The 27,450-nt window shown below is 36.1% G+C and overlaps 4 protein-coding genes across 5 annotated transcripts in view; 3 read left to right on the forward strand and 1 right to left on the reverse strand.

Moving 5' to 3' along the window:
• LOC105449177 overlaps nt 1-27,450 on the reverse strand; it is an 85,259-nt gene that overhangs the window by 52,819 nt on the left and 4,990 nt on the right. The window lies entirely within an intron of this gene.
• On the forward strand, nt 11,099-12,984 carry LOC105449176. The gene is made up of 3 exons (XM_011688181.1): nt 11,099-11,240; nt 11,697-11,862; nt 12,604-12,984. Exons 1-3 carry the CDS (start codon nt 11,112-11,114, stop codon nt 12,774-12,776), a joined length of 468 nt encoding a protein of 155 aa, XP_011686483.1. The 5' UTR covers nt 11,099-11,111; the 3' UTR covers nt 12,777-12,984.
• On the forward strand, nt 16,331-23,277 carry LOC105449175. Its single transcript, XM_011688180.1, has 2 exons — nt 16,331-19,217; nt 22,165-23,277. Exon 2 carries the CDS (start codon nt 22,176-22,178, stop codon nt 22,446-22,448), a length of 273 nt encoding a protein of 90 aa, XP_011686482.1. The 5' UTR covers nt 16,331-19,217; nt 22,165-22,175; the 3' UTR covers nt 22,449-23,277.
• On the forward strand, nt 23,396-25,103 carry LOC105449174. The gene has a single exon (XM_011688178.1). It carries the CDS (start codon nt 23,730-23,732, stop codon nt 24,669-24,671), a length of 942 nt encoding a protein of 313 aa, XP_011686480.1. The 5' UTR covers nt 23,396-23,729; the 3' UTR covers nt 24,672-25,103.

Here is a 27,450-nt window from a genome sequence, read left to right on the forward strand (position 1 = left end):
TGGATTTAATTTCCTCGGTAATAATAATGCGGCCTTAAATGCATTCCCTCGCCGATTTGCGAGTTCTCGCAAGTTCGACACAATGTTCCTCTCCCCCTCCCCCCACCCCTGGTAGTTTCTCTCCTCGCATTTCGCGATGGGAATATTTCGAACCGATATAGAATCCCCGGTGGGATTTATGCTAATTTCAAGACCAGCTACGGTATAGATTGCGCGGTAAATGACGTGTGAAGGGACTAGATAGATAGAAAACGTTGTGTAATGTACGATATTGGGTTTTGCGGCAAAACGCGGCTTTAAAGCGCGAAAATAGGACGAATAGCAGCGACCAATGATACCTGATGAAAGGGTCCCCGGCGGCCTCTCCCATTTTCCTTTTTCCTCCCCACTACTTTTTCCCTACTTTTCGAAGAAATTGAGAACTGGGTATCGCACAGAATAGAGAGAGAGAAAGAGAGAGGAGACGAAGGAAGAGTATACGGAATGGTTTACGCCGTTACCGAGTAGTTGCGACAGATATAGACCACGAGATAAACGACGTATTACCGGTATAAAGCAACTTCCTCGACGCACGACGCGACAGCTATATACCTGTCAGCATGATGTACCATTGCACTCGTATCTTTTCCCATAGCCTCTTTTCTCGAATCCAATTCGAACGAATCTGGGGGAGTGTGTGCGCCGTTACTGCAGTAGCATGCGAATATGCGCCAGCACCTGTACGCGGAATACGATGAGATCGTCCCGCGCGCCAACATCGAACTGTGAACGTTCGAGGGGAAACCTTGGAAAAGAAGCGCCAAAAAGGAGACAAAACTTGAGAGCGCAAAGTGAATTCTTTGAACTGAGATACTTCAATATTGTAGCGCATAACGTGTACACGGGAGATAAGTTGGATAATAAGGAGCGTTATTATATGAAATAACGTATATATGGGGAAAGATGTAAGTCCCCGTTTTATGTCATATGTTGCGTGTTTGAATTATGACAGTGTAGACATAGTTAACTTGCCTTTCATGCCGGCAAAATTGAAGTATTGTCGAAGCGAAAATCCAATCGGCCGCAATCGGATCGGATATCGGGTATGTAAACGCGAATTTCCCTTCTCCCCCCCTCCCCTTGATTAAACCAACCCTCCGTCGTTTATAACGATGCGGCAACCACGTTATCCATTAGGTATATTGCATTTATCTCGCACTTCGTGTAATCATTGCATCATTACAGCGCAGCCGTTGAATTCGATACCGATTGATCGTCAGACCATATGATTCTGGCAATCTAATTTGATACGCGCAACGTGTGTGTGAAGAGTTATACGCTTTACGTGCGCGTGACGACACGCGATTGATTGACTTTGACTTCGTCGTTTAATGGACCGTTCAATTTTGCACGACGGTCCAATCCGGATTTTATTAAATGGCTTTCCTACGCTCGTGTTTTTCTTTCACCTTTTGCCTCCCTCGGTTCTTACACTTCGGCGAATCCACCTCCGACAAACACGCGCCCACGGCGGCGTTAAAAGCCGGCGTTTTCCGCGGCCGGTTTTTCTTACGAGCGACGGTAACACGACGAGATCTTTTTCTGAACGTTAAAATATCTTTCCTCCAAATAAAACCGCCGCGTTTTGCAGTTTTCAACGGGCAAATCAGTTTGGTTTATTATTCGCTTATGAATCTGAATATGAAAAGAATATTTAATTCTATTTAAAACAAAATCTAATTTTATATAAACAATACTGCGCTAATGTATTATTCAACTACGATAAAAATGTAGTTTCTAAAAATTTAACTTACTCTCTGAATGGAGATCAAATATTAGATATCTCTAAATGTAGAAAAATTTATTTATTGAAAATGTTACAGATTAATATAAAATTAGAAAAATATACAATAATGTAACTTATAGTTTGATTTAATAATTTATAAATTTTATAATTCAATTGCTGTCCCTGTTTCTTCCCGAAAACACCTCGAATAATGTAATAATTTTCAGAAGAATACACAAATCCAGTATAAATTTAAACTGTCCACAATAAGATTGTTTGCGAGAACGTATAGCGGGATGAGATTTTCAACTTTTCGCTGGAAGAAATTACGCCCGACGGCATTCTCGAAATGGACAGGCGGACAGACGTTAAGGAACATAAAGAGGAAAGTTTTCGCACGAGAGACGGGTCTCTCCGCGTCGCGGATTAAATATGGGACACATGGGCGCGCATCTTGGGCGGTCGACGGCTGCGGAAACGGACTGTGGAAAAAAGTGGCTGACGCGCGCGGTGCGCGAACGCGTTAAACGAACCGCGACGTCATAATTTCCAGCGGTGGATCGCGATAATTTAATTTCGTCGGAATGAAAGATAGCGCGCGCGCCTTCACAAAGTAGACCGACCTTGCGCGAGGGAATTACGTCGTGCAATTCACGCCGGGCCGTGCGGGGACCCCGGCACGTTCCGCGAGTCGCTAAACTGGGTAGTAGCAACCCGAATTCCTTATCGAATTTCCAGTACATTATTCCTCATGGAAAATTACAATTCGCATTGCAGAAATATGAGTCGTATTAACGGTCCAGGAATAGAACGGCAGAACTTATTACTTACAGCATTGACAATGTGCGCGAACGCAAAATAAGATATAGCTGTAGGAGCAGTTGTCATGACGCGAGTACATATATGTGAAAGTATAGCGATATGCATATAGATATATATTTGATATAAATGCGAGAGTAATGCGAGAAAAGTTACTTTTTCATTTTTTCAAACTGTGTAATTATTTTATATTAAAATTCACGTGGGGCAAGTCCCACGTGAAAGATTGTACTTCATTGTTTTTTTTTTATCTAAATTGAACCATTAATTTCCATTTATTTGAAATTATTTGAAACGATTATTAATCGAACGATCTTTTTTTTGCACATGATGCTCTTTGCAGCATGTAAATTGTCTGCTATTTGATCTTTTATTTTGTTTGTCAGAGTGTCATTCTGCTATCTAATACACACGCACGTACATATATATGTTAAAAAACCGATAAAATATATTCTATTTTTTATCCCGACGTTGAACTGGCAACAAATCTCGTTTCACGTGAGAATATTTCTCATTGCTTTGCATCACGATCAACTCGCAATGGAGTTTTCATTCCAGCTTTTTTTTGCGCCTCGATTTACCCGATAATTAATCCCGCAATAACGAATTCTCTGTTATGAGTTGTGCTTTTCCTTCGGCGCGGGCAATCCCGTCCGCCTTTCGCCGCGTCGCGCAGCGATAATCTTTCCCATCGTCTTCATCGTTACTTTTAAGAATCTTTTTCATCAACGCGATCGGTTGCTCTCAGTTTTTCTAACACGGCCGCAAATTGGATTTCTTACCGCGACGCGACGTGGAATTCATTCTACCTTCGTAGCGATGTATCGCTTTCGTCAGCTGTTCCTATATTACGTGCTTTTTCATCCGGTAATAATACCGATAAAGTCTCGCCGCTCGAATTCATTTTTTTTTCCCGAAATTCTTTCTCTTTTTATCGAAAAACTTTCGTGTCGAAAAATCTGTCTAAATTTCAGAATAATTAGTGATGAGAGCGCGTCAGAAACTCGCCCATATTTCTCTCAGATGACGTGTTTTTGTGCAAGCACAACCGTAGCTCGTTAGGGAAAGAAGCTGAAAGAAGCCTGGCTTCTCGTGTGGGATTAAAAGACCAAAAAAGAGAAAGAGAACGGGGACTGTCGTGCAAATTGCGCGCAGTGGCGCAACCGCGTGCATAACTGAAGCGTGTTGCTGCGAGATTTGCGAGTTGAACCTCCCAAGCAGAAATTAGTCGATGGTCGAGGATAAAAATTTTAATTTGCGGAGAACGTTTGTTTGTACGTTTTTTTCTCTAGTCACTTACTGAATATCACAGCGGTTCCTACTCCCCTTTATCTGGTTTTCTTTTAAGCATTCGTTGAGAGGAAAGGGACTATACGGCTTGCCGATAAAATACTACAGTATGTCGATGTTTTTGCTCAACTGCGCGTAAACCTTTATCGAGAAAAATAGAAGGAGGTATCACACTATGTTTCCGGTTACGATGGCCGCGCGGAGTGGATGAGAATTTAGGGGAATCGCCTTCTGTGGTAATCGTCCCCTGCGGAAATTGTGTGATTTATGGACCTTCCACGAGGATGGTGGGTGTCGTGAAAATGATTTTGTCATTTTATTCCGGGGGAATTCTTTCTTCGAAGGAACGAAATATTAACTAATATTATTATTTAATCAATTTCCATTACTTTGCCGGATAGAATACCGGTGACAGGCTGTGCATTTAGATTATCGCGGCAAAACGCGGCAAAATTATAAACCTCTCTCTTCTCTTAGACTAACAGCCAAAAATAATATGATCGTTATCGTCATTAATAATTAACTTAACTGATTATTTGATTATAATAATTTATTTTTACGACAAATACTAAACAAGTTTGAATGTAATTGTGAAAGATAATAATTTTACTTTGCAAACGCCGAGCGAGATGGATATATTTTACTTATTACAATAACTTTTGAAAATTTTTGACGAACGCAAATTATATACAAAAGCTCTTTGCCGTTATATACGAAAGTGACAGGAAATGATTATGCTCTTAGCGACTTATATCGGGAAGTAAATATCGGGATATCGTCGTCGCACTGCTCCCATCATTCTCTCCGTGACGATTCATTTTCTCTTAAAGAGAATGACTCGCAAATGGTAGAAAGTGAATAGTATGAAAGAAAAAAAAGTATTTGAGTGGAGGAGAGAGAGTATTTATATTTCTGAGTGCGAGTTTATCATTCGTCTTTTTATAGACAAATCATATTTTATTTACGTTACAGACATTATCAGATTTATTTTGTAAATTAATTAGTTTCGTAAATAACGGTATTATCTTCGTAAATAGCGTTATTATCGGTTTATGGAATCAAAGTTTCGATAAAAATAATTAATTTTTTGTAAAAAGTTCTTAATCATGTACGGATTTATTTTTTTCCTAGAATTCTCCGAAGAAAATATTCTTTGAAAAGAATTGCACGTTTAGAGAAAAAGCAAGCTTTTTTTCATTATTTCTCTCAATTTTGTAATTTTATTTATTCAATGGATCGCAGTCGAGCAAAAGAAACGTAAAGAATTAATATGAAGAAAATGTATTATTTACTTTGAAAATGCATTAATTTAAATATTATTAAGTAACATCATCGTTGAATTTGATTTCTTGTGACTGGATGAAATTTGTCGTTGGATAGGATAGGTAATAGTGAAACATGATGAAAGAAAAAGGAAAATAATTCTTTCCACTGGAGCTTCATTAGGAACGCAATCGACTTCCTGGTTTTAATGAGGTATGGCGACCAATGAGGCCGCGAACGAAGAGCTTCCGGATTTCGTTAACAGATACCTGTCTCGTCTATAGCAGAGTTTGCAAATTATATGCAATTACATTAATAACCTCGTTTCTCTTTGAAGAACTGACGAACCTTTCACGTTTTTAGAATTCGTTAATCATTCAGAATCCGTCTATGCCACCTACGGAAATTCGTCTATGAATGTTATCTCGGCTAAATGTGTAATTGTGGATCGCGAAAAAAAAGGTCTCACCCCTACGCAAATTAAGCATATGCTCGCTCGGAACCGGTTTATTTGCGATACGCTGTAATAAAATTTTTAATTCAATTTTTCCGCCGGCTTTTACACAGAGTCCAATTACTTGTTTTAATTAATTAATTATAACCCCTTTCATTTCGTATAAACGGTATTCAGTAGCGTTTAAATAACAACCGCGCCGTACCGGAAATATGAATGTTTCCAGTCAATGAATCGACACGTTCAAAGTACGTCTCTGCGAAACACCATTACAAAAGTTTAATGTTATTATGTTTCGTATATTTTTGGCTATGTTTGTGCTGCATCGAGTTTGCTACATTGAATTAACGAACGTGAAACACAATTCTTTTATGCTGTTACTGTTGTATATTTGATATGAATATGTACTCAAGCCAATATTACAGTAACACACAAAAAATTCTGATGTTGTCAATCAACACATAATTTTTGCATGTTTAATTCGCTCCATTAATATGAATCCAAATAAATTACAATTCAAATTGCCGACATTAATTTGATTAACATTGATATACGAGAAATTCTTAAAGGAAGTTGCGCGTTGAAGTATTAACAGTACTGGCTGCAATATTGATCATGCCGGAGCTCTTTAAAAGGTAAAACGTATAAAGCGTTCGCATCAAAATAATTAAACAAGGTTTCGTTAAAGTATAAAAGAAGAATTCTGTGCAACAAACATGCTTCTCGATCATAATCTGTTTTTTTTTTTCAATTTTTATTCATTATTATATTACGAATTTATTTGTAATTAAAACTTTTGCGTTGACAGACGTTATTTTTATAGAAATTATAAATGTTTTGAATATAAAGTCTAACAAGGCTAGATGTATAATCAACAAAAATAAAAAAGGAAGAATTATATAAATTTATTTTTCTCACTAATATCAATTTATCGAATTTTTTATTTTATTTGAATATTATATCATATTATGCTGCTATTAATTCAATGCTTCATGAAATGATTATTTCAGAGCAAATCGATTTTTTTAATAAGAAAAAAAGATTATGCAGGAAAAATGAACTCGGATATTTCACGTAAATGATAATCTGTATCAATGCCTGTCGTCGAGATTTTTTTCAGTGTTATTTTGACGCAGCTTTCTATTTTTTCCAGATATTTTTACGCAGTTTCACATTTGCATTCCGGGTGCAAATATTCGCGATTACCGGGATCTACATTCTATTGCGCGAACGTTACGTAGGAGTACTGTCGGTTGTACGATATTACGGATATTGTGCGAATCGGTAGGATGTATATATATATATGCTCATCCGGTTTTTATCACGCCCGCGCATCATTTCGGACTATCCAGTGAAGAATACCGCTCACTCGTAACGACGCTGAACTTTGAACTTTGTACTGAGAAACTTCAATGTGCGGTCTGTATAGTGGACACGAAGCCAGGAATGGTGTATAATTCAAACGCTCGAAATTTATGTTCAGTATTAACTCGCGTGAATAGAATTTAGTCATCGTGATTGTCGAAATTGCAGCTTTTCCAATTTTCAATTTAATTAAAGTGGTTTTTATATGTGATATAAAAATTAATGTTATATTTAAAAAAAATGCAAAGGATAATAATTGGACATAATATCTCTGTAAATTTTATGTTAACGAACTAGATTATGTGTGCTTTTTTATATTGTCCCTTTTTTTATAATGAAAGCTGGACTTCGTAAACCTTACGAAAAGAATGATACATAAGTTATCATGTTATGTTATACATATTGTATGTTATTTAATCGTATATAATTCTTTAAAAATTGTTCTACATATGTCTGACATCTTTTGAAAGTTTCGCAAAATTTTTAATCGCGCGATAAATTTTTAATCGTGCAATATGAAATTAGAATTTGTCTATCATATAATTTACTCGTAGATCCAAACCGCAAATGTTGAAGAATGGAAATCGTGGACGGAGCTCCACGTGGTATCGCTGCTCTTAATATCGAACTTCTAGGCGGAATCGCTTATGCGCTCAACGTCGATTGTACCTCGACGCACTGACTCAGAGGCGACTCTCTGCATTTTCGATACTGTCACACCGATCACCACTGATCGCACTTCGCGACGACGAGCGATCACTTTTTTTTCTCTCTTTTCTCAGTGCGAACTAAGCGCGAATCGAGGTGACGCGACGGGGGAGGATAAGAGTCCCATAAAAATCAATTCGCCCGAGTTTCAAGCGACGCCGATCTTCAATTGATAGCCGACCGCAAACCGATCTTCTCGCGAGATTTCTCTCGGCGGACGCGGTTTCTCACGAAGTCTCGTGGCTGGGGTTGCTTGCGATGTGAATGCTACGTGAATACTGAGGCACGTCACATCGGGCGCCGGGTTTCAACCCCCTTCTACGTGTGCTTCTCATCCCTCTTCCGGTCCCCCGTTACCGTTCCCCTCTCCCCGCCTCTCCACTCCTTCATCGCAGATGCGCATCCACCCACGCAACTGTTGCGCCCCCGCCCGTTCCTGATCATTCCTCAGCATTTCGCCGACCGTCCAGCGAGCGCATGGTGGCGAGAATCGAGCCACGTGGACGATCGATCGCGATCGCGTGATTGTGCTCGCGTATTAAAATATACAGAATATATACTCATGCAGATGTATTGAGTCCAATAATCGATTAATTATCGATCGTTCCGGCCGCTAGAACAGGATTGTTAATAAAGTTAATGGCGATATCGCTGCTTAAAAGAATTAATTAAATATATCGACCTTTCGACATTTCAAGCCCCGCGTTCGTAATGCCGTAAATTTGATTAAATCGCCACTTTTAGAACGATAAACGATCTCAGAGCGCGGACGGCTGATACCAATTTAATTAATCAACTTCCGGTCGAAAGCCTGGACTAAATAGTTGCCGATTAGGTACAGTGAAAAATGGATGTAGCAGTTTTTATAATATTAAGCAAACTTTTTAACTCTTGACAAGTTGGGAGTTTAAAATTTCTAACGCCTGCTTTTTTTTCCACAGTATGTATACACCGTCGACAACAGACTGAATCTTACTTTAGTTTGCACTAATTCTGTCTTAATTGCTTAGATGAGAACTTCTGGCGCGCTTCACAGAATCGTAATTAAGACGTAATAGACGCGCATCGGCAATCAACTCTCGAGATGTACATCGGTTGTCGATCTCTTCGTAATTCTCGAGAATCAAATGAGAGATTCATTCGCATTTGTTATCTTTGTTTTTTCCACGATAACATTAACAGATGTTTTATTGTGTATATTCAGCAAATTATTTTGCACTTGTAAAGTAGTACGAATCGATATAATGAATGAATCATTAAGAACGTATATTTCTTTTTCGCAGATTTTAGCACTTACTTGCTTTCCTATCTCTCTTTAATTTATTTTATATATTACCGATTTTATATATTAGATTTATCTGTATTATTTGTATTTATTATAAAGAAGAACCATGATCGTCTGTTGAACCAATGTTTTCTCATTAAATGCTCTTCCATCCTGTACTGCAATTATACTATGTAATCGAAATCGACTGTGCTAATATTGTGTTCAAATTGATATGGCTGTTCGAGAAACTATTTATCAGTTTAGTATTTAATATATCAGTTAATATTTAGAATTGATATTATGTTTCTGCAAGCAGAAACACAAACGATATGATATTAAGTACACAATAAATGGGAACGATTTTGAAGAAAATATATAGAGATACGGAATAAAATGTGTTAATCGATTTCTTGCAGGCGCGCGACCGAAAGCCGGGCATGCGTTGATGCTCTCGCGCCGAGACGACGACGACGATATAATGTGTGTGTGTGTTGTACTTTGTAAACTTGGCTCGAACAATGCATAAAACACGTTAGCGCACGTAACTCGACTTTGCCTCTAACTAATTAGCCTAGATTTATTAACGGCAGTTTTGTAACGGTCGTAGAATTCTTACGGCCTGTCTTCCGTCGAGGCCGCTTAATTAATTACTCTCCCGTAGGGCGGAGATGGTAATAATGCGTTTCTAATTAGTCGCGTTCGCGCGCGCGTGAAATACCTACGAGCTTGCAACTAACGCGAGATAAGCAACGGCGGAAGGGGGAGGGGGAGAGAGGGAGAGAGATGTGCAGAAAAAGAGCGCCTGCGATTAAGTAATTTTTTTCGTCGAGTTATTTTTCGCACGCTTCTTCGAAAAGGCGTGCGTTGATTGAGGAAGTCCTCGATAAGATATAAGATAACTCAAATATCAAGTATATTAACTAATAAAGGTCTAATAAAGGCTAATAAAGATAAAGTTTTTTAAACTTTAAATGTACATACATTTTCTCCCATAAAACTGAATGTTAGTTCGACGAATGAGCTTGCCGATGAACGAAAGAATTCATTCATCGACAGAAATTAAATTTAAATAGATCCTTTAATATTAAATTTAAATAGATCCTTTTTTTTCTGTGTGCGAAAATTCATATGAAATCGCTCGCGATATATCGCTCTCGCGAAGTCTCTCACTTGGAGTCAATCTTGACAGTTCTCGGGCATCGGTCGGACACCACGCGGTGGTCTCCGAATAGAACACGATCTCGGGACGTACGAGGCGTGACGTTCGCCGACAATTTCATGAATAATTGAACGTATGCTTTAAGCGGACCGTGACGTATTGGCGGGGTATCGGCTCGTCCTGCAAACAGAATATCCTAGCTAACCGTCTGGACTAGCTGCTTGATTGATTAGCAGTCTGCGCTGAATTTTGAATCGCCGGCAAAGTCTTACAGTTTGTTTCCAATAGATAGGAATAATATATATGTCACGATTGAGTAATACTTTGTACACTACGATTCAGTCGAATGTAATCGTAAACAACGCTTATATCTTATATTAATTATATAATTTATAGAAATTTCAATTAGATTGAATCGTTGGATTTCTAGCTGATTATATTAAGTATGTATAATATTTTTATTTTCTTCTAAAGCTGTAAGTATCTCATTTTTATTTCATAATTACTCCTTTTTACACAATTAAATGAAATTCGTGGATCCGAGCAGCAGAGATAATTTGCTCCGGAATCTCCGCTTATTTTTTCATAGATAACGTTAGTAGGCAAAACTTCCGTCATGACACTAAGCATTCAACTTAAATATTCAACATGATATATAAATAATAGTATTCTAGTAATTGATATTCTATCGAGTTTTTCATTTATACAAATTCGTCGATTGTAGGAAGGAAATAGACAGCTTGCAACCCGTGTGCGCAGAGCTGTTCTCTTATTTTTCTTATTTACTGTCTGTAAGGGAGATACATAAAAGAATCGCGATGAAAAAAAAATTACAAAAAAATTTTGCATATTTTTACAGATAAGCTTTCCCCTCTACTTTTCTTCTCGAAGAATTTCTTGAATATCCGATAGGATATAGTGTATCTTATCACGTAGCGTATCATATCTTAAGACTGTACTTGAGATAGTAGGTATAAAAGAATCGGATGCAATTCACACGATTCAATTAAACAGTATCAATATGTTCCGTTCGATTGCTTTATTCGCGGTTGTAGTGCTCTTTCAGGCGGCTATTGCCGTCGATGTGTCCAAGCCCGAAATTCAAGAGCTCAAATACATCAGTAAAGGTGTCGTGCCAATAGCGGCATTGGTGAGTCAGAATCAAATATTCTGTGATATAATAAAACATGATAACAATTTAGAAAAATTGAAATAAATATTTAAATAAATGATATGATTGAGTCTTTTTTCGAAAAAGTACGGCATATTTATTAAAGAATATTTATGATATGCATATATGTATATATGTGTACGTTTTTTTATTGATTTTACTTTTTATATTAGATTCTTTTATTTGAATGCGAAATTAAAAGTAAAAATTTATATTTTTAACTTTTAACTCTCTTTTATGAGTAAACAGTATATATCAATTTATTTATTTTTTTTATTGATTATTAGTCCTTACGTAATGCAAGAAAGTATTTTGCAGAAGTTAAATAATAGACGTTCTTCGAGAATTTATCTCTTAGAAAATTCTGTTGATATCATTTTTAAAATAAAATTTTAAAAAAATCTACTTTTATGTTCATGCTATGTTTTTATTCAGCGAAATTTCCTGCGTGGTTCCACCCATTCTAATGGATTCATCGGAGATCTCGAGCTTGGCAAATTAACAGTAAACGACACAATGGCTCATTTTTTTAATTATCATTACGGTAATAATTCACCACATCTTCAAACGTGGCGTTTAGCGAGGGTTACTTTTTCGGACAGTGAGTTTTCTTTATTTTAATCTGTGTAATAAACATATTTTTTGAAATATATAAAAATTGAAACTTTATTTTGATAGTAATCTTTTTTTTAATGAAACTTGAACACAGATGTAAAATTGTTTTTTTATTAATATTAATAATAAAATTATGATGTAAAGAAAATGTGTTAAATAACACATATATAACAAATATATTTGTGTAATCTGTGTAAATATATGTGCAAATAATTTTATAATTATTAAAAATTTAAAATTTTGAAAATATATTTTACAATAATAGTTTAATTATAATATTAAGTAATTTAATTTAATTACATGATATAAATTTAATTATATTATATTTAAATTATAACTATAAAATATATTTTAAAAATTTTCAATTATACTTATAAAATTATTTACACAGATATTTGTGCAGATTATACAAATATATGTGTTATTTAAGCACTTTATTTTCTTTACATCACAATTTTATTAATAATTTTATTGATAATTTTTGAAATGGGGAACTAATTTATATCTTTTATATGTATTTATACTATTCAAACAATTAACAATAAGAAAATTTATACTTTTGCACATAACGAAACTTAATTTCGATTGATATGAATGTAATTGTAAGTATGTCAAATTTGTAGAAACAGAGTTCCATTAAAAAAATTTATAAATGATTAATTTTATATTTAGTGATATTTTTAATAAATTATTGTTGTAATAAACCATTATTTTTAATTTTACGCAGAAATCGTTACTTACGTTGTAGTACGAAATAACGAGAATAGTTACGGAGCAGTGTGCGGAGAAGCGAGTGATATAGGATCAAATCAATCGCCGAGATTTTGGGTGCGCATCGCTCCTTATTCGAATGTTACGCTCACGCAATACATTTTTGCGCGTTACGAGAAAATTCATTAATAGTGATAATTTTTATAATCATCTTTTAATTAAATATTCTATTTTATTTAATTAAGTATTTAATTAAATTAACTAAAACTAAATATTATCTAATCTGAAATGAAAGGCGTACGTAACAATAATGTAATGTAAATACAATATTATGTAGTGTAAATTGCACATTTAGAACAGAAAAATAAAAAAAAATATATTTTTATTATTTATTTAATTCTTTATTTTATAATTACGTATCAATTCTCGTAACAAATTTCTATATTCTTTTTAAAAATATTAATAAATTAATAATATCGTGGTTATCAGAGTTCTATCTACGTAAAAAGAAATTATTTTTATTTTGTATCAATTTTTATTAAAAAATTACACTTTTGTTGTCATATAAAATAATTATTTATATTGTATTTATGTTTTTATAGCGTAAATGTATGTACATCGCGTACGTACATAGGTATTGTTTATTGGATTCTTTATGCACTGTATAATGTAATAATGTTTATTTACGTCGGTTTTAACAGTCCCTGGTTATAAAGCGAGAAATATAGATTATCATACGCTCGCCAAATCATATAAATATAAACTAACAATTAAACAAAATATTTATAAGCCTTTGAAATACATATTACATTTTATTGAAATGTTTATATTTTTATATCTTTCAAAATTAATATTGCAATTTTCCTGAGGTATGTAGAAATACTTTATAAAAGAACAAAATGCGATTAATGAAATTTTGCGACGAGTATTTGGATGATTCTTTACGCAGCTCACGTATTCGTGTATGTACGAGACATATGAGCATCGCGAATGCAAATTACGTGAATATCATTTTCGTGTCGCTACGTCATGGTATAAATATTTTTCTACGCTACAATCTATGGTGATCCTGATATTCATCAAGTAATCTCCAGCGAGATTACTTGATGAATAACAAGTGTTACTACCAGCATTGGCCGTTAACAATATTGCAACTCAACTGTATTCCGTAGTATTAAAAAATATTAGAAACAGATAAGTATGACGCAAGAAAAAATATATAATTTTAAGAACATTCCACAAAAGAACGTTTTCCTTTTGTGACACTTTTATCCATTGTTTTAAATTTAAAATACCTACAGGCACGTTACATGTGCATACAAATATTTATCCTAAAGTAGAAAAAGCGATATCGTAAAATTTCTTCCGTTTTTCTTGTTTTAATGATGAGCAAATAAATTAAAAACTTTGTAAAATTTCATATCAAAATGCTATCCATCAACATTCTGTCGAAATCAGTTCATTAATGCGTCATCACGATTTTCCTCTCGAGTCGCTTTCTTACTTGCTTCCCTGGCATGAAAAGCAGGTATCTCGTCGCCGAACCGTTATTCAGTTTTTTTGCAACCAAGAATAATTCAGGAATAATTTGCATTTGATAATTACATCTGAAAGTTGATCGTGGAATTTTTCCTTTCAGAGAATGGAAAAATTCGATTTTCCTATAAAGGGGATTTATTTGGACGCGATATTTGAAACGATATGGAAAGTGAGAGAGTTCGCCAATGATGAAGTGTAATAGGTTGATTCTAAAAATCAATTTCATTTCGTCAAAAATAATAATATAGAAATTAATGTGTACAATCTTTATTGCCAAATTTATTGCTAGTTCATCCGTACGTCATATCTTCATTTTCATATTTTTATGTAAAAATTTGCGATAAACCTTCCTGCTCAAATTATCTCAAACATGCTTATAATTCTTTGGCAAGGATCAAGTTCCGATATTCACGCGACTACCTACGGAACTGACTAATTGTCGGTAGATGAAGATAAAGCATGACTTTACGAAATGAATGTCGTGAACATATACTGGCGACGTTGGAAATTGCTGACTAGTAAGCTTAAAATGGTTTTATCCCCGTAACAATTTAACGATATACAATCTGTGTATTATATATAATACAATCTACGTATTATATATTATCTATATGTAGAGTATAGAAGTATAATTCAATTCCTTATATCTGGTGAATTCTTATAAATACGTATAAATTTTTCTGATTATTCGAATTAATTTCTATTCAAAGATATTAATTGAAGATAGTAATTTGATAATGTGTTAAATATATCTAAAATTTTAATAGTAATATGCTATTATTATTTATGTTACTATTGTTGTTTGTTTAGAATAAAGAATGTAATAATTAATAAGATGTATAAATTTTTCATCTATTAGAATTAATTTTTATTCATAAATATTAATTGAATGTAATTTAAATGTAATTTGATTGAATGTAATGTGTTATACATACCTAAAGTTTTAACAGTAATGTATTATCAGTAATATTGAATAATAATATATTATTATGCTACTAAATAGATATAGATACTTACGTATCTGCTTGTATCAAATATACACAGTTTGTTTTATTGAACGATTACATGTCCAAATTTTATCGTTCTATTCTTTTTAATATTGGTTAATTGTAATACGAAAAGACTCACGACTGTTTAAATACTTACATTGGCACAAGACTTTCATAGAAGAAGCGATAAAGTTTGCGCGTCAATGACGAAACGTAATTACGAAGAATTCTAACGAAGCTACCGGCGACGCTCTGAGCGAATAAGAAGGGAAGCGACGCTTTTAAGGCTATAATGAAAACTGCTATAAACCGTAAATTCCTCCGTAGATTGTTACTTTGACCTTCGACTTTGTTTTCTCTTCATCTTCTTATCTTTATTATTTCTGATTTAAATCCGTAGTCGTGTCAAATCGAGGCTGGCCTAGATCGTTTAATATAAGCTTACGTGTATATTTTGAATTATGAATTTTTCTTATAAGAATCTATCAAAATAAGGTAAGATACGAAACACAATCGCTAAGAAATTAGTGCAACATAATAAAGAAATTACGAAGGGGCAAAGGCGAGTGCAAGAGTCTGAGAAATAAATTACGTACAAATTACTGTTTGTTCAGAAAGTCGGTTCTGAATTGAATAAGTGCCAAATGCTTTCCGCGACGTTCGAACTCTAAGTACGCCGAGCGATAAATCCGTGTCAATAATTAAACTCAGTTATGAGAATTCTCAACGGGAAATTGTTGGGCATTTCGAGAGTTGCGAAACGGTTTGCATATCGCGCCGAGCGCGCGCCTAACTTTGCATGGACTTTAACGGCCTACCCTGTCCACTCGCATTTGTGCGCGATTTAGCGCGAAAAATTTACTTGCAATGAGCGTATTTTTTTAGCGTACCTAAAATCTATATAATAATTCCGAGAATAATATTCACGACGCTAATTGCTTTTGCATGCAGCCAAACAACCGATACAATTTCACTGATCACGGAAAGTCGGAAGTATATTTCGCCACGATAGCATCGAAAAGGAGACGACAAGCGAACGTAATGTGATACGCTGTTAGCTGAAATGAAATCGGCAATAGAACGCAATAACATTTTTTTTTTAAATTCATCTGATTGAAATATTTCTGTGAGATTATTATTTTTTGTCGACTTTGTTTCTTTGATACATTAATTATTGACTGTCATATTATTAATAATTTGTGCTTTAATACATTAAATTATTAACATAATTTAATATAATTAAGTAATAATTTCGATAATAGTGAAAATTTTCAGTGCCCAATTATTAATCATCTGAAGCGTCATTCATCATACTGATGCGTTTCAACGACAGTTAGAAGCTCCGGAGAAATCCTAGTAGTATTAGGTTTATCCACGGAAAGGGCGAGATGCATTTAAACCGAGTATTCTGAGTGCATGCTGGTCGAGTTACACGCGCGCATCGGGTGTAGCGCTCGCGGTACAGCATTCCCGAGAGATTCCCTGTACCATCCAGACGGCGCGAGACATGTTACTTACTTAGACGAGAAGCGACCTGGAAATTCCTCGGCAAAACGACCAATGCACGGTGCTCCTTGACCGTTAGGGAAGCTCCTCATTCCGATCGAGAGTTTTCCTCGCCATAAGCGGCGAGAGAGAAAGAGATAGAAAGAGATCGCGTCGCAGCAGCAGCAGCAGCCGGAGGGAACGCAAAAATGATCCAACACCTCTTGGAATCTTGATCTCGAGTCTTTCCAGAGAGAAACGTAATACCAACAGTCACGCTGCACTTACTTTGACAAAGTTCTTTTTTATCGAGTTCAGCGCGTTCCCGCTTTTTTTCCCCCGTTGCGCTACGTATTTACGAGTAATCCGAGAAATTGGCACTGCGAACGGCGACGGGGCGTTTTTACCTGCGCCAAGAACCCCCTGGGGGAACTTCGCAGAATAGTAGAATAACAGTTCGTTATTCTAGAAAGGCTACATAAAACATTTTTTTTTAACATAAATATAGCATATAGAAAAAAATGATAAAGGAAGATAATATTAACGAAATAACTCGCAACGCGATAATAATTCTGTGCACATTAAAGTAACAGCGTATCCTGGTTGCAGGTTTATTACGTGTTTTTTGAAATAGCGTTTACAAAATGAGAAAGGATACACGCTATATTATCACGCTAGATTATTTACAGCATTTATAGAGAGAAAGAAGAGAGAATTATAAATAAAATATTCACAAATGCGAAATTTTCTTTACAATGATTGAAATTGTGCATATTTCACAAATATTCGTGTTTGACTAAAGCATCTGTGATGTAAGGTTTTTAATTTTTTAAATAATAGACGGATATCGCTTTCCGTATATAGGCTATATAGCGATGTTTCATGACGGCACAAATACCTTCCGAGAAAATTATATCGACTATGCCGCGCCGGATCGTCCTACTGACGGTCGAAAATGCATCTGTGATCCTTTGGCATTATCAGCGAAACGAAGTACCGGATAACCGCGTTACGAGCCAATCTCTCCGTCAGGAATAAGCAAGTCCCCGGAGGCTTCGATGGAAACAGTGGGAATATAGTTCTTATTCCGGTCGCGCGGAGATTCGAATTCATTTTATTTGCGTTATTTTTACCTCTATTTCAAGGAAGTGATTTCTGTTGACAAATTTATACCTACAAATATTTCACTTGTGAAATAATATTCTTGTGAATGAACATAATTGTAATTTATATATTTATTCATATGTGCTTTCCACTTTCATAAATTTATATAATTCTCGATCGAATAATCACGATTGAAATTGAATTTAGATAAAGAAATAGTTTTACAGCTTTCTTTATAACAATGTTGCAATAAATTCACTCGGGATGCCTTATATCTCTTTTATTTTTGCATAAGCGTAGGCGTTTGTTTCCGCGATATATCTTGCGACAAATCTCTTTTCGATATTTCTTCGACAGGAAATTACATTTGCGCCGATATCTGGCGACACAGTATCATGAGAAGAAAGTGTATTTGATCGGCGACGCGAGCATTTGTTCGCATTTGTACATCGACGTCGCGCTATTTATACATGTTGTCTGAGTGGCATAGGATAAGTAGAAACCACGTATCTTTTCTATTCAAAATTTTAGACAGCCCGCGTGATTAATCGAGCTTCTTCATGGAGCACTACATGGGAAATGTTGCGTGTGATCTAATCGATTGGAAGATGACAACGTCGGATTTCACCTCATGTATCGGTGATTTATTAAGCCGTTCATGGATAGTAATTACCAGATTGTGTATTTGATCGTAACATAATCGTTTAAGCTCGGGATTCTGCTATTGCCATATAAACGTAGAGGCGATGAGCGGGGAAAAAATTGTATCGTATAAAAATCGAAATATGATAAATTCAATTGATATAGAAAAAAAATCGGATGGATTAAAAGGATATAAAATCTATAATATTTGTTTTTCACTGCACTTCTACATTTGCAAATTTAAATAGTAAATGTCTCACCTTGTTGCAACTCCTCTCCTTTATCGCAACATTTATTCAAAATATCTGACATTTAAATTGTCACATTAAGATTAACTAAAATAAAAATACATAGATAGGAAATTTATTTATATGTAGATTCTGGATTATATTTTAATTAAAGTCATAAGATTTAACTGAATATCAAACGTAATATTCAGTAACTAAATCATACTTATTATTTTTTATGTGTGTTAAATATGTATATATAACGAAATGTAATGTATGGTTAGTTTACTTTGAGATTGCACGACATTGCACATAAGAATATAATGCAAGAGGTTGTAAAGAGGTTGCGCAGTATTGAATTTGCTAGATACTTAGGAACGCTGTCACGCGCCGTGCGATCTTTGGTGAACCCTCGGCACTGCCGCGAAATCTTTTAATGAGCTTACCAAGCCTAGAAGCCTTATATCGGCACGTCCCGCGGCAAAGTAAACGCGAAAAGCGGGCAAACCGTCGATGGCAGTTGTTGTGTGCGTCACGTCGCCGGGATTTCACGCTCCATAAAAAATCGTAAAAAAAGGAAACGCAGGCTGCTTTAAATTCGAACGCACGTTTACGATTGTTGAGAAAGATCGACGGGTATCATGGTGAGTTTTGTCATCGCAATTGAAGGCACTAAAAAAGAAATACATATTTTATTCTTTTCCCAAATTTTGATTTATTATATATTTCGTTTGGAAATAAATTATAATTTTTTTCCCATTATATTTCACTATATTGTGGGTTACATCTTAAAAATTTTACTTTGAAGTCAACAAAGAGAAGTCGAATAGAATCCTCTCCTTTCCTGAACCCTCGTCTCTTTAATTATAACTGGTCAAATATTTGGCAACATTGGTGGGACGACATGTAATAACGGTGTATGACTATCACGTCCAACGATGATAGTTGAAATTTACTAACTACGGCTTGTGGTGCGTGAGAGAGCGACGGGGGAGAGATTAAACTTCCGCGCGTTATACAATGGTGCGGTTCGACTTACGGCGGAGGGATGCACGGCGAGAACGAGGGCTCGCCGGACATATCACTTTCCATAGAAATGATCGCGCACAGCCCGGGGCTGTCCTTTGCCGATAACTGCGTCGTCGTTGTAATTTCCTCGTTCGCTGACCGCAAGCACTGTCGTCGTTTCGCGAATCTGCACGTTTCGTTGCGCGCAGCCGCGTTTCATGCCACTTTATTGCGTACGATTGCCCCGCTGGTAATTGATTCCGAGAACGCGAATTTAGACCCCCTGTGGGGATTCCGAGAGAGGAGTTTTATTTCGTTTCTTGTCGATACCGATGACGTGTTATCAAGCTACCAGTTCTCATTTACGTGCAGCGCATCGTTTTCGATAACGGACAAAGCCGGCCGGCGCGCGACGTGCACGAATAGGAATAAACGACCGAGCCAACTTTTCTAACTAAGCGTTCGACGGGCGACTTCCGAAGTAGAGCATCGGGGACAACGTTGTACTGTTACCTCGTAGTGACCAACTTTCCGTTCGTGACGTAACATACTGAACCCGTTTAATTATAGGACGAGCAATTATGCAACGGCCGACGTTTGATGGACCTAGATTGATTTTCGTTCGCTATGTTCTCAATACTCTTCTGCCTCATTTTTTTGCTGTCATACACACACACACACACACACACACACACACACACACACACACATACACACAATTATTATTCTATTATGATAACTAAGTGTATATAACTAACTGTATATCATTTTGATTATAATAAATCATTAGGTAAAATAGATTTTTTTTTTTACGCTATCCTGATACATTATTCCTAACACAATAGTTTTTATTGATTTCGTATTATTTCGTAATTCATATAACAAGTAATTTTTGTCAGCCATTTATCTTTCATAACGAAGCGCTCGGTGTCGAGGTGTTTGTGAAACAAATTAGTCATTTATCGATTTGTTTTGTTTTCATCGATACACCCTCTACCAATCACAAAGACGGCGATAGGACGCAGAATGTTCTCCATCAAATTCAATTACGGTATATCAATCGTTGACCTTTGTAACCAACTTGAAATCTTCTGCCGCCCATCTGTCTTCATCAATGGTCTCCTTCGTGATCCCATCGTATCCCTATTATTCATCGTTGAAGTGTGAACAATGGAGCAAAATTTTGATAACTAGTCAGTCACCGGAAAGACGGGGCAACAATCTCGCGATAGGGGATGACGGGGAGAAGGGAAGAGAGAGAGAGAGAGAGAGAGAGAGAGAGAGAGAGAGAGAGAAATGGAGCATTGTAGAGAGAACGATCTACTCCGGCGAAGGCTGTTCTTTGTCGATAACGATTCCACTATTCCTCCTTGGAATTTACTCGGTATAATACCGTGAACTTTGATCTACCAAGATCCATATTCGTCTTTGTAGCTGCGCAAATCGCGAAATGAAAAAGGGAAGTTATTAAAGCTACTTAATACCATCGAGCAAATTAGCTTTGAGTTGCGTACACGAATTGATGCGAGCAAATATTACGCGAGTTGCAAATTTCCAGTTCTTTTGATCCACCTTGTAATAAAAGTCCCGGAATTACAGCTGTAATATAAACGCTTATAACGTATAGTTTAACTACATATCATTTGATTTTAAAGTAAAAATTGAAAAATTGACATTTGGAAAAAGAAATTTTTGCTAGTTTTATGTGTGAGCATTTTTAATTTCTAAAAACAAACAAAAAAAGGAATTTCTAAATGGACTTTGTTTCAACGTGAATTACGTGATTGCATTCAAATAACATTAATAGTAATTATTATACTTAATGTTAATAATTATAACTGTTATACTTAACATAGTTATTAACAGTAATTCTTAAATTCTCTTGTGTAACAATTTCTCTCAAGACAACGTGCGAGGAATCGGGAATATTTTACTGTAATTTCAATTTCGTATGCAACACGGTTGAAATGCGTACATAAATTCGATGCGTTGATCGCGGTCATCACACCCACTCTCAAGTATGCTCGTCTCTTGTACGCGCAGGAATGCCACATGTAACTGTGCTCACGCACACGCGTATCCGGGACAGAAATTGTACGCGGACGCTCTTAATTTCACTGCACCTTCTCCCGAGGTTCGCCGATTATCGTAAATCGTCACGTATAAGCGAGATTTTCTAAAGATTTAATTTTCTTTGAATTTGCAACGCGATTTATTAGTTGATAATCGAGATTACGTGATTTCGTAAACAGCAGAAGAAAAAAAGCACGGTAATCAATCCTCTTTTGATTTGGAATGGACAGAATTAAAATTCTAAACGTATGGCTATCGATACCTATAAATGACAATCCTTGACATTCCTCCTTGACTCTTTTGTAAGTCCAAACATTGTTCGTTGCATTCCATATAGAGTTCATGAATTTTTACGAATGTGATTTCTTTCCTTCGTTTTATTCGTTTATTTTTGATAGAAAGCAATAATGTAGACAGTCTTGGTGCCTATATTATATAAATTGGATATTTTCAAGCACACGCAAAATGTACCTCTTAAACCTTGTCCAGCATTGAAATCAATGCTTGCAGATGATCGCTATATGATCAGCATGAAGAAACGTGGAAATAACGAAAATAAAGGTAGCAAGGGTGGTCATAATGAAGGCAACGCGGTGGAAAAGTCGGATTCGGGAGGTCTGAGCGATGACGAGAATCAAGGCTTCGGAAATTGGCTCCGATCCGGCACCGGTATCGAAATGATGCGACTCTTCGTGATCGCAAATTCGATTTTGGTCTTCGTGACTATGGCTTGGCCGAACATGAAAGAATCCTTTTACATCATCAAAGACTATCTCGTGGGAGGAGAGGATTAACCGATCTCAATCGAGAAGATAGTTTAGGAATAACTTTGTCATAAATTTAATCAGTTTTAATGTTTTAAATAAGCATGACAATATTATTCACAATTATTACAATTATTATATACATCTGTTAACAGCTTTATCTTTCATATCGTTATAATCTCAAGTAATATCAATATCTGTCTTAAATTCGGTGTTAGGATCAAAACAGATAAGCATTGAAATTGATAACAGATAGCAGATTGATATTAATATTTTATAAGAATTATATTATTGATTATGTAACAACTATCGTTTATTAATTATACAAGTGACAGAAAAATATTGAATTCAGTTTGGTAGTAAGCGTGTTTTAATATCAGTGAGAAATAGAGACACTTAAGAAGATAATTGTCGTCTTTCAGAAGATTTAATATTCTTGCGAATGTCACAAAATGGGCAAATAGAACTGTGACAGAACTACTTTTTCACGCAGCGTTTGAAAGTTAGATCATGTGGATCGTGATATTTGTATAAGATAAAACTCTTCCCTATATTTTTCTTGCTGGAAGTTCCTCATCTTGGAGGAATAAACTTCCAAGACCCCATAGGTCGTATAACTGTTAACAGAACTAACGAATTAGTTATTGAATCGTACCATTTTAATTCTCAGTTAGTGTTAAGACAATTTTGACAATAATTTACATCAGCGCTCATAATCTTGGCTAACAATTTTTTAAAATATTTTTATTTATAACGCAAATAAATCATAAATTTCTTGATTGGCGTAAATATAAAAGGCTTTTATAATTACCTATTTGACAACAAGAAATTAAAAATGTATAATACTTTATAATATACTAGAAAGTGCAAATAATTATAACAATTTAATAGAATATAAATATTTCAAAAATATTTTGACATGAATAAATTTTAGAGTTCGTTAAAAATTAAAATGAATAAATATTAAAATGTTTATATGAGCCGAGTAAATTATAAAAATTGCAAATCAGAATGTAAAATTTTGTATCAAGTTCATCTTTAATATATGTAGCTTTCATCAATAGTAGGTAATGTAATACTGCTTTATTTATGTTCTGTACTTTGACTTGCGTCCGAGAAATTCGTCAAAATATTTATAAGCGTTAGCTCTCAGTTCTCACGAAACGATCAGTCTTATATCAGTGTATCTGACGGTATTAGTCGGCATAGTTATACGGTTATACATTTAAGATATATTTTCACTGCAACACTATATATAGAATGTGTTGCAATATCGCATCATAATAACCAACACACCGCAACCACAAGGCAATGTTGACGTTTATTGTTCGCGGGATATTTGTCTTCAGCGTGGTGAGCTGGTATAGCGCCATCGTTTGGCAGATAATCGACGGTTACTTCCAGGACCAGTTTCGCGCTTACTTGCAGGAGGAGTACCGCAAGCATCCGCGGATCAAAGCCGACGTCGAGAGCGCCGGGGCTGTCGATAAGGGGCCGGTTCCGTGCGCGTTGCCAGCCGAGCCAGGTCTTGTGAGCCACGGCTGCACCGATGCGGAGACCTACGGTTCCAACGCGGCGACGGCGGCGTGCCCGGCCGACATCGCAGACGCCTGTCCTCCGCGTGCAGAAGTGCAGGTTCCGAGCGAGAAGCCGGAGGAAGCGGTGGCAGGTGGCACCAGCGAATTCACGGCCGCCGTAGGCGCCGGTACCATCGATAAAAATGCATTCCCGGCGAACGCGGCCCGATTGGCGCAGGAGGAAAGTAGGAAACCGAGCGACAACGACACGCGCGATAAAGAACGGCGACCGGGTGCCATCAATCAGGACGGCGACCGCGAGGAGGACGCGATCGAGGGGAGCAGCGTACGTCCGTCCGCCGCGTCGTCCCCGCGTCGCGCCGAGAAACCGCGACGTCGCCTCGACAAGAGGGGATTATCGCGTGCCTCGAAGGAGGTCTCGAGGGAGATATCGCGGGCAAAGCCGAGGAATCGAAGAGTGAACACGCACGTCCGGACGGACGTCGATTTCGCCGCCGCGAGGACCGGCGGCGACGGCGGCGGCGACGACGATTTCTCGGAGTTCGAGGAAGAGGAGAGGGATCGCAGGGTCCGCAGGGAAGGGATCCCCGTGTCGGAGCTGCCATTTAAGCCCAAGGCAGACATCGGTGACTTAGACCGGGTCACTGCGGAAGAGTTTTGTCCCCTGACCTTGGAGGACGAGGCTTCCTGCGGGGAAACCGCCGCGTGGCCGTGACTGACGTGCACCGTCACGGTGAAATTGGAAGTATTAGATCGCACGGAAAAAAGTTACGCGCGCATTAACAGCGGGACATCGAAGAAGGGCTTAGGAACATGCTGAGAAAGCAGAGGTAGTGAACTGCAACTGTTATTAGAATAAATCTGTTCAATTAGTTTCGCGGCTTTATTAAGGACGATGATGATAGATGTGGTATGAAGACGTTTTAGATTCTTTCACGTTTTTTGTCGGTTGCATTGCGATTTATTTAGTTCACAACTTGAGTAGGATGAGATAAGGCTATGACTTGTAATTGTAGTTTTAATATAAAACAATGTAATTACTACTTTTAATTAGATAGGATTAAATCTTTCTCGATTAAATATTACTAATATTTTTATGTTAAGATTTTATTTTTCTAAGTCTATATAAAATATACATGTATTTGGCATAGCTTATTTAATTTTCCAATTGCGTCTTGCTGCTATAATAAATTACAATATTTGTATATTTGTTTATTTTATGAATTCAGCGATTTATCGAGATGATAATTACGGTGTCAGTTGAAAATGAGTTTTCGCTGCCTAAGGATATTTCGAATCTAGGACAGATATATTTCAGTGAATCTCGAATAGGGTCACTAAATAAGGTATCAATGTCCTTTGACCTTGCGAAAAGAGGTTCTATGAGGAGAAACTCTAGCGAGTGACCGTGAGAAGTCAGAGAAATCGTGATGTACAGTGCCGTATTGGAAACGCTTGCCCGGCGGAAAAATCGAATACGCACGTTAAAAGGCGCGATTCGTCCGCATCGTGTATGCTGAAGGATATATAAAATTAAATATTAATATGTAAGCGCGTGCCGCAATAATGAAATGCGTTTGTCGCATTACGTAAAGATGATAGATGTCGTCAAGTAATCGCTGAATGACATGCGTAGGAGATGTTTTGCAAACGTAATTTCCAGGAAGATCGAGTGAGGCCGCGACACGTTTTAAGCTTCTTAACAAGACGCTAACTGCATTTCGCTTATTAGATAATAAATCTACGAGCAGCTAATAACAAATATCACGCGTTGCTTCTTTTTATTGCAGTTGAGAGCTAAGTTAATTAATTTTAATAAGTGCAATCGCACATTTATTTTCTGAATTGTTTATGTCGTGGTTAATTAATTGAGAAAATTGAGAAAACACATTATGAAAAAAAAAAATGTTTTTCATAATGTTTAAATTAATAACAGTGTTTGCATCGCGTTACTTCTCTTCGTACTTGGCTGAAGCAATTTTCATTTTTTAATTGTCATTAAAATTATTGAAATGATTTGTTAACGGATACATTATGTAGGTAAATTAACTGTTTCGTTTCATGCAATTAACGCAAATGTAAATAAAACAAAATTTATTCATTATTATTGTGACTCATAAAAAGTTGTTGAAAGCCTAAATGGTACTTGTGTTCCAATTTACATTTTTTTTTTGAACATGTATGCGTTCGTATTATTACCGATGTCATTTTGAAATTTTAATTTCTTATTATATAAATGCGACATAAATTAAATGAAACAACTTTTTACACGTCCTGATTCTCTTTAACATAAATTGACTTTGATTTTATTTTATAGACTGGAGTCAATGTTAATACTATTAACAGCCATTATATCGGAACTCTGTAAAAGTGACACCAAATCGTTATGTTCTCAAAATAATTTAATTTTAACGGCGAAATATATAGTTAGATACTTTACAGAGGTAATTAAGGTAAATGAGCAATTCAAAGCAATAAAATTGTATTATTTCGAATGATTGTTGTTTTCATTTTCCTGCCACATTAACCATGTAATGATGCCGTTAGATTGTCGGTTTACATTTGCACGCATGTTGAAGTACCCGGTATTGATGCTTTTTGTTACTTTGAAAAGCCTCGTCAATTGACTACGTAAATCGACGCGATTTACATTCGCTAAATGTGCGCGGTATCAATTGCATTTGAAAGCGATGACATCTGTGACTGTGCGCGCTGAGGAATACTAACAGTACACTGTCGAAGTGCGAATAACAATAATACCGGGCTTACTGGGGCTTACCGTAACGTCAATCTTCTTTGTCCTTCGCAATTCGAATAACAAAATTATCTCTGAATCTCTCATTCAAATAACAAAATGGCAGTTTACGCAAACTGATTGTAGCACTTCAATAACAAAATTAATTTGCAAGTACTTGCGTAACGTCGGTGAAACGCGAACATTTTAAAATAGAGACGTTTTGTTTAGCATCTTGTTAACATCTTGCGAAGAACAATATACATGTTTACTTTCGATTGCTCATTTACGTTTGAATGTTTCTGCATTCTAATGCAGAAAATGATTTTGCTCGGAAATACGCGAGACCGCATTACGTCATTAAATTATTCAGCGTAATAAGAGCAACGTATTTATATATGTGAAACTTGTTCCACGTCCACATCGATGTGCGAGTATATGATACGTAGATACGGCAGCGCAGAAAAGGAATTCTAAATATGGAATTTAAATGCCTTTAAATATTTTATTCTAAGATACACGCGCGGAAAATAGAGTAACGAAATAAAGTACGAATCGAAATATCTGTTTCGTTAAATAAAACTGTAACGTAAAGTAAAACTGCTACGTTAAATAAAATTCTTCCGGAATGCTAGATCGAGGCTTAACCGGGCTTAACTGTTTCTTTTTTTTCCGTGTAATTCAATTGCGCAACGAAGTATGAGCGCCTTAATTCCAGACTCAATTTTCATTTACGTGATGAAAGATCACGCGCGTTTTA

The sequence above is a fragment of the Wasmannia auropunctata genome, unplaced genomic scaffold, assembly GCF_000956235.1.
Source record: "Wasmannia auropunctata unplaced genomic scaffold, wasmannia.A_1.0 LD336076.1, whole genome shotgun sequence".
NCBI classification, from domain to species: domain Eukaryota; kingdom Metazoa; phylum Arthropoda; class Insecta; order Hymenoptera; family Formicidae; genus Wasmannia; species Wasmannia auropunctata.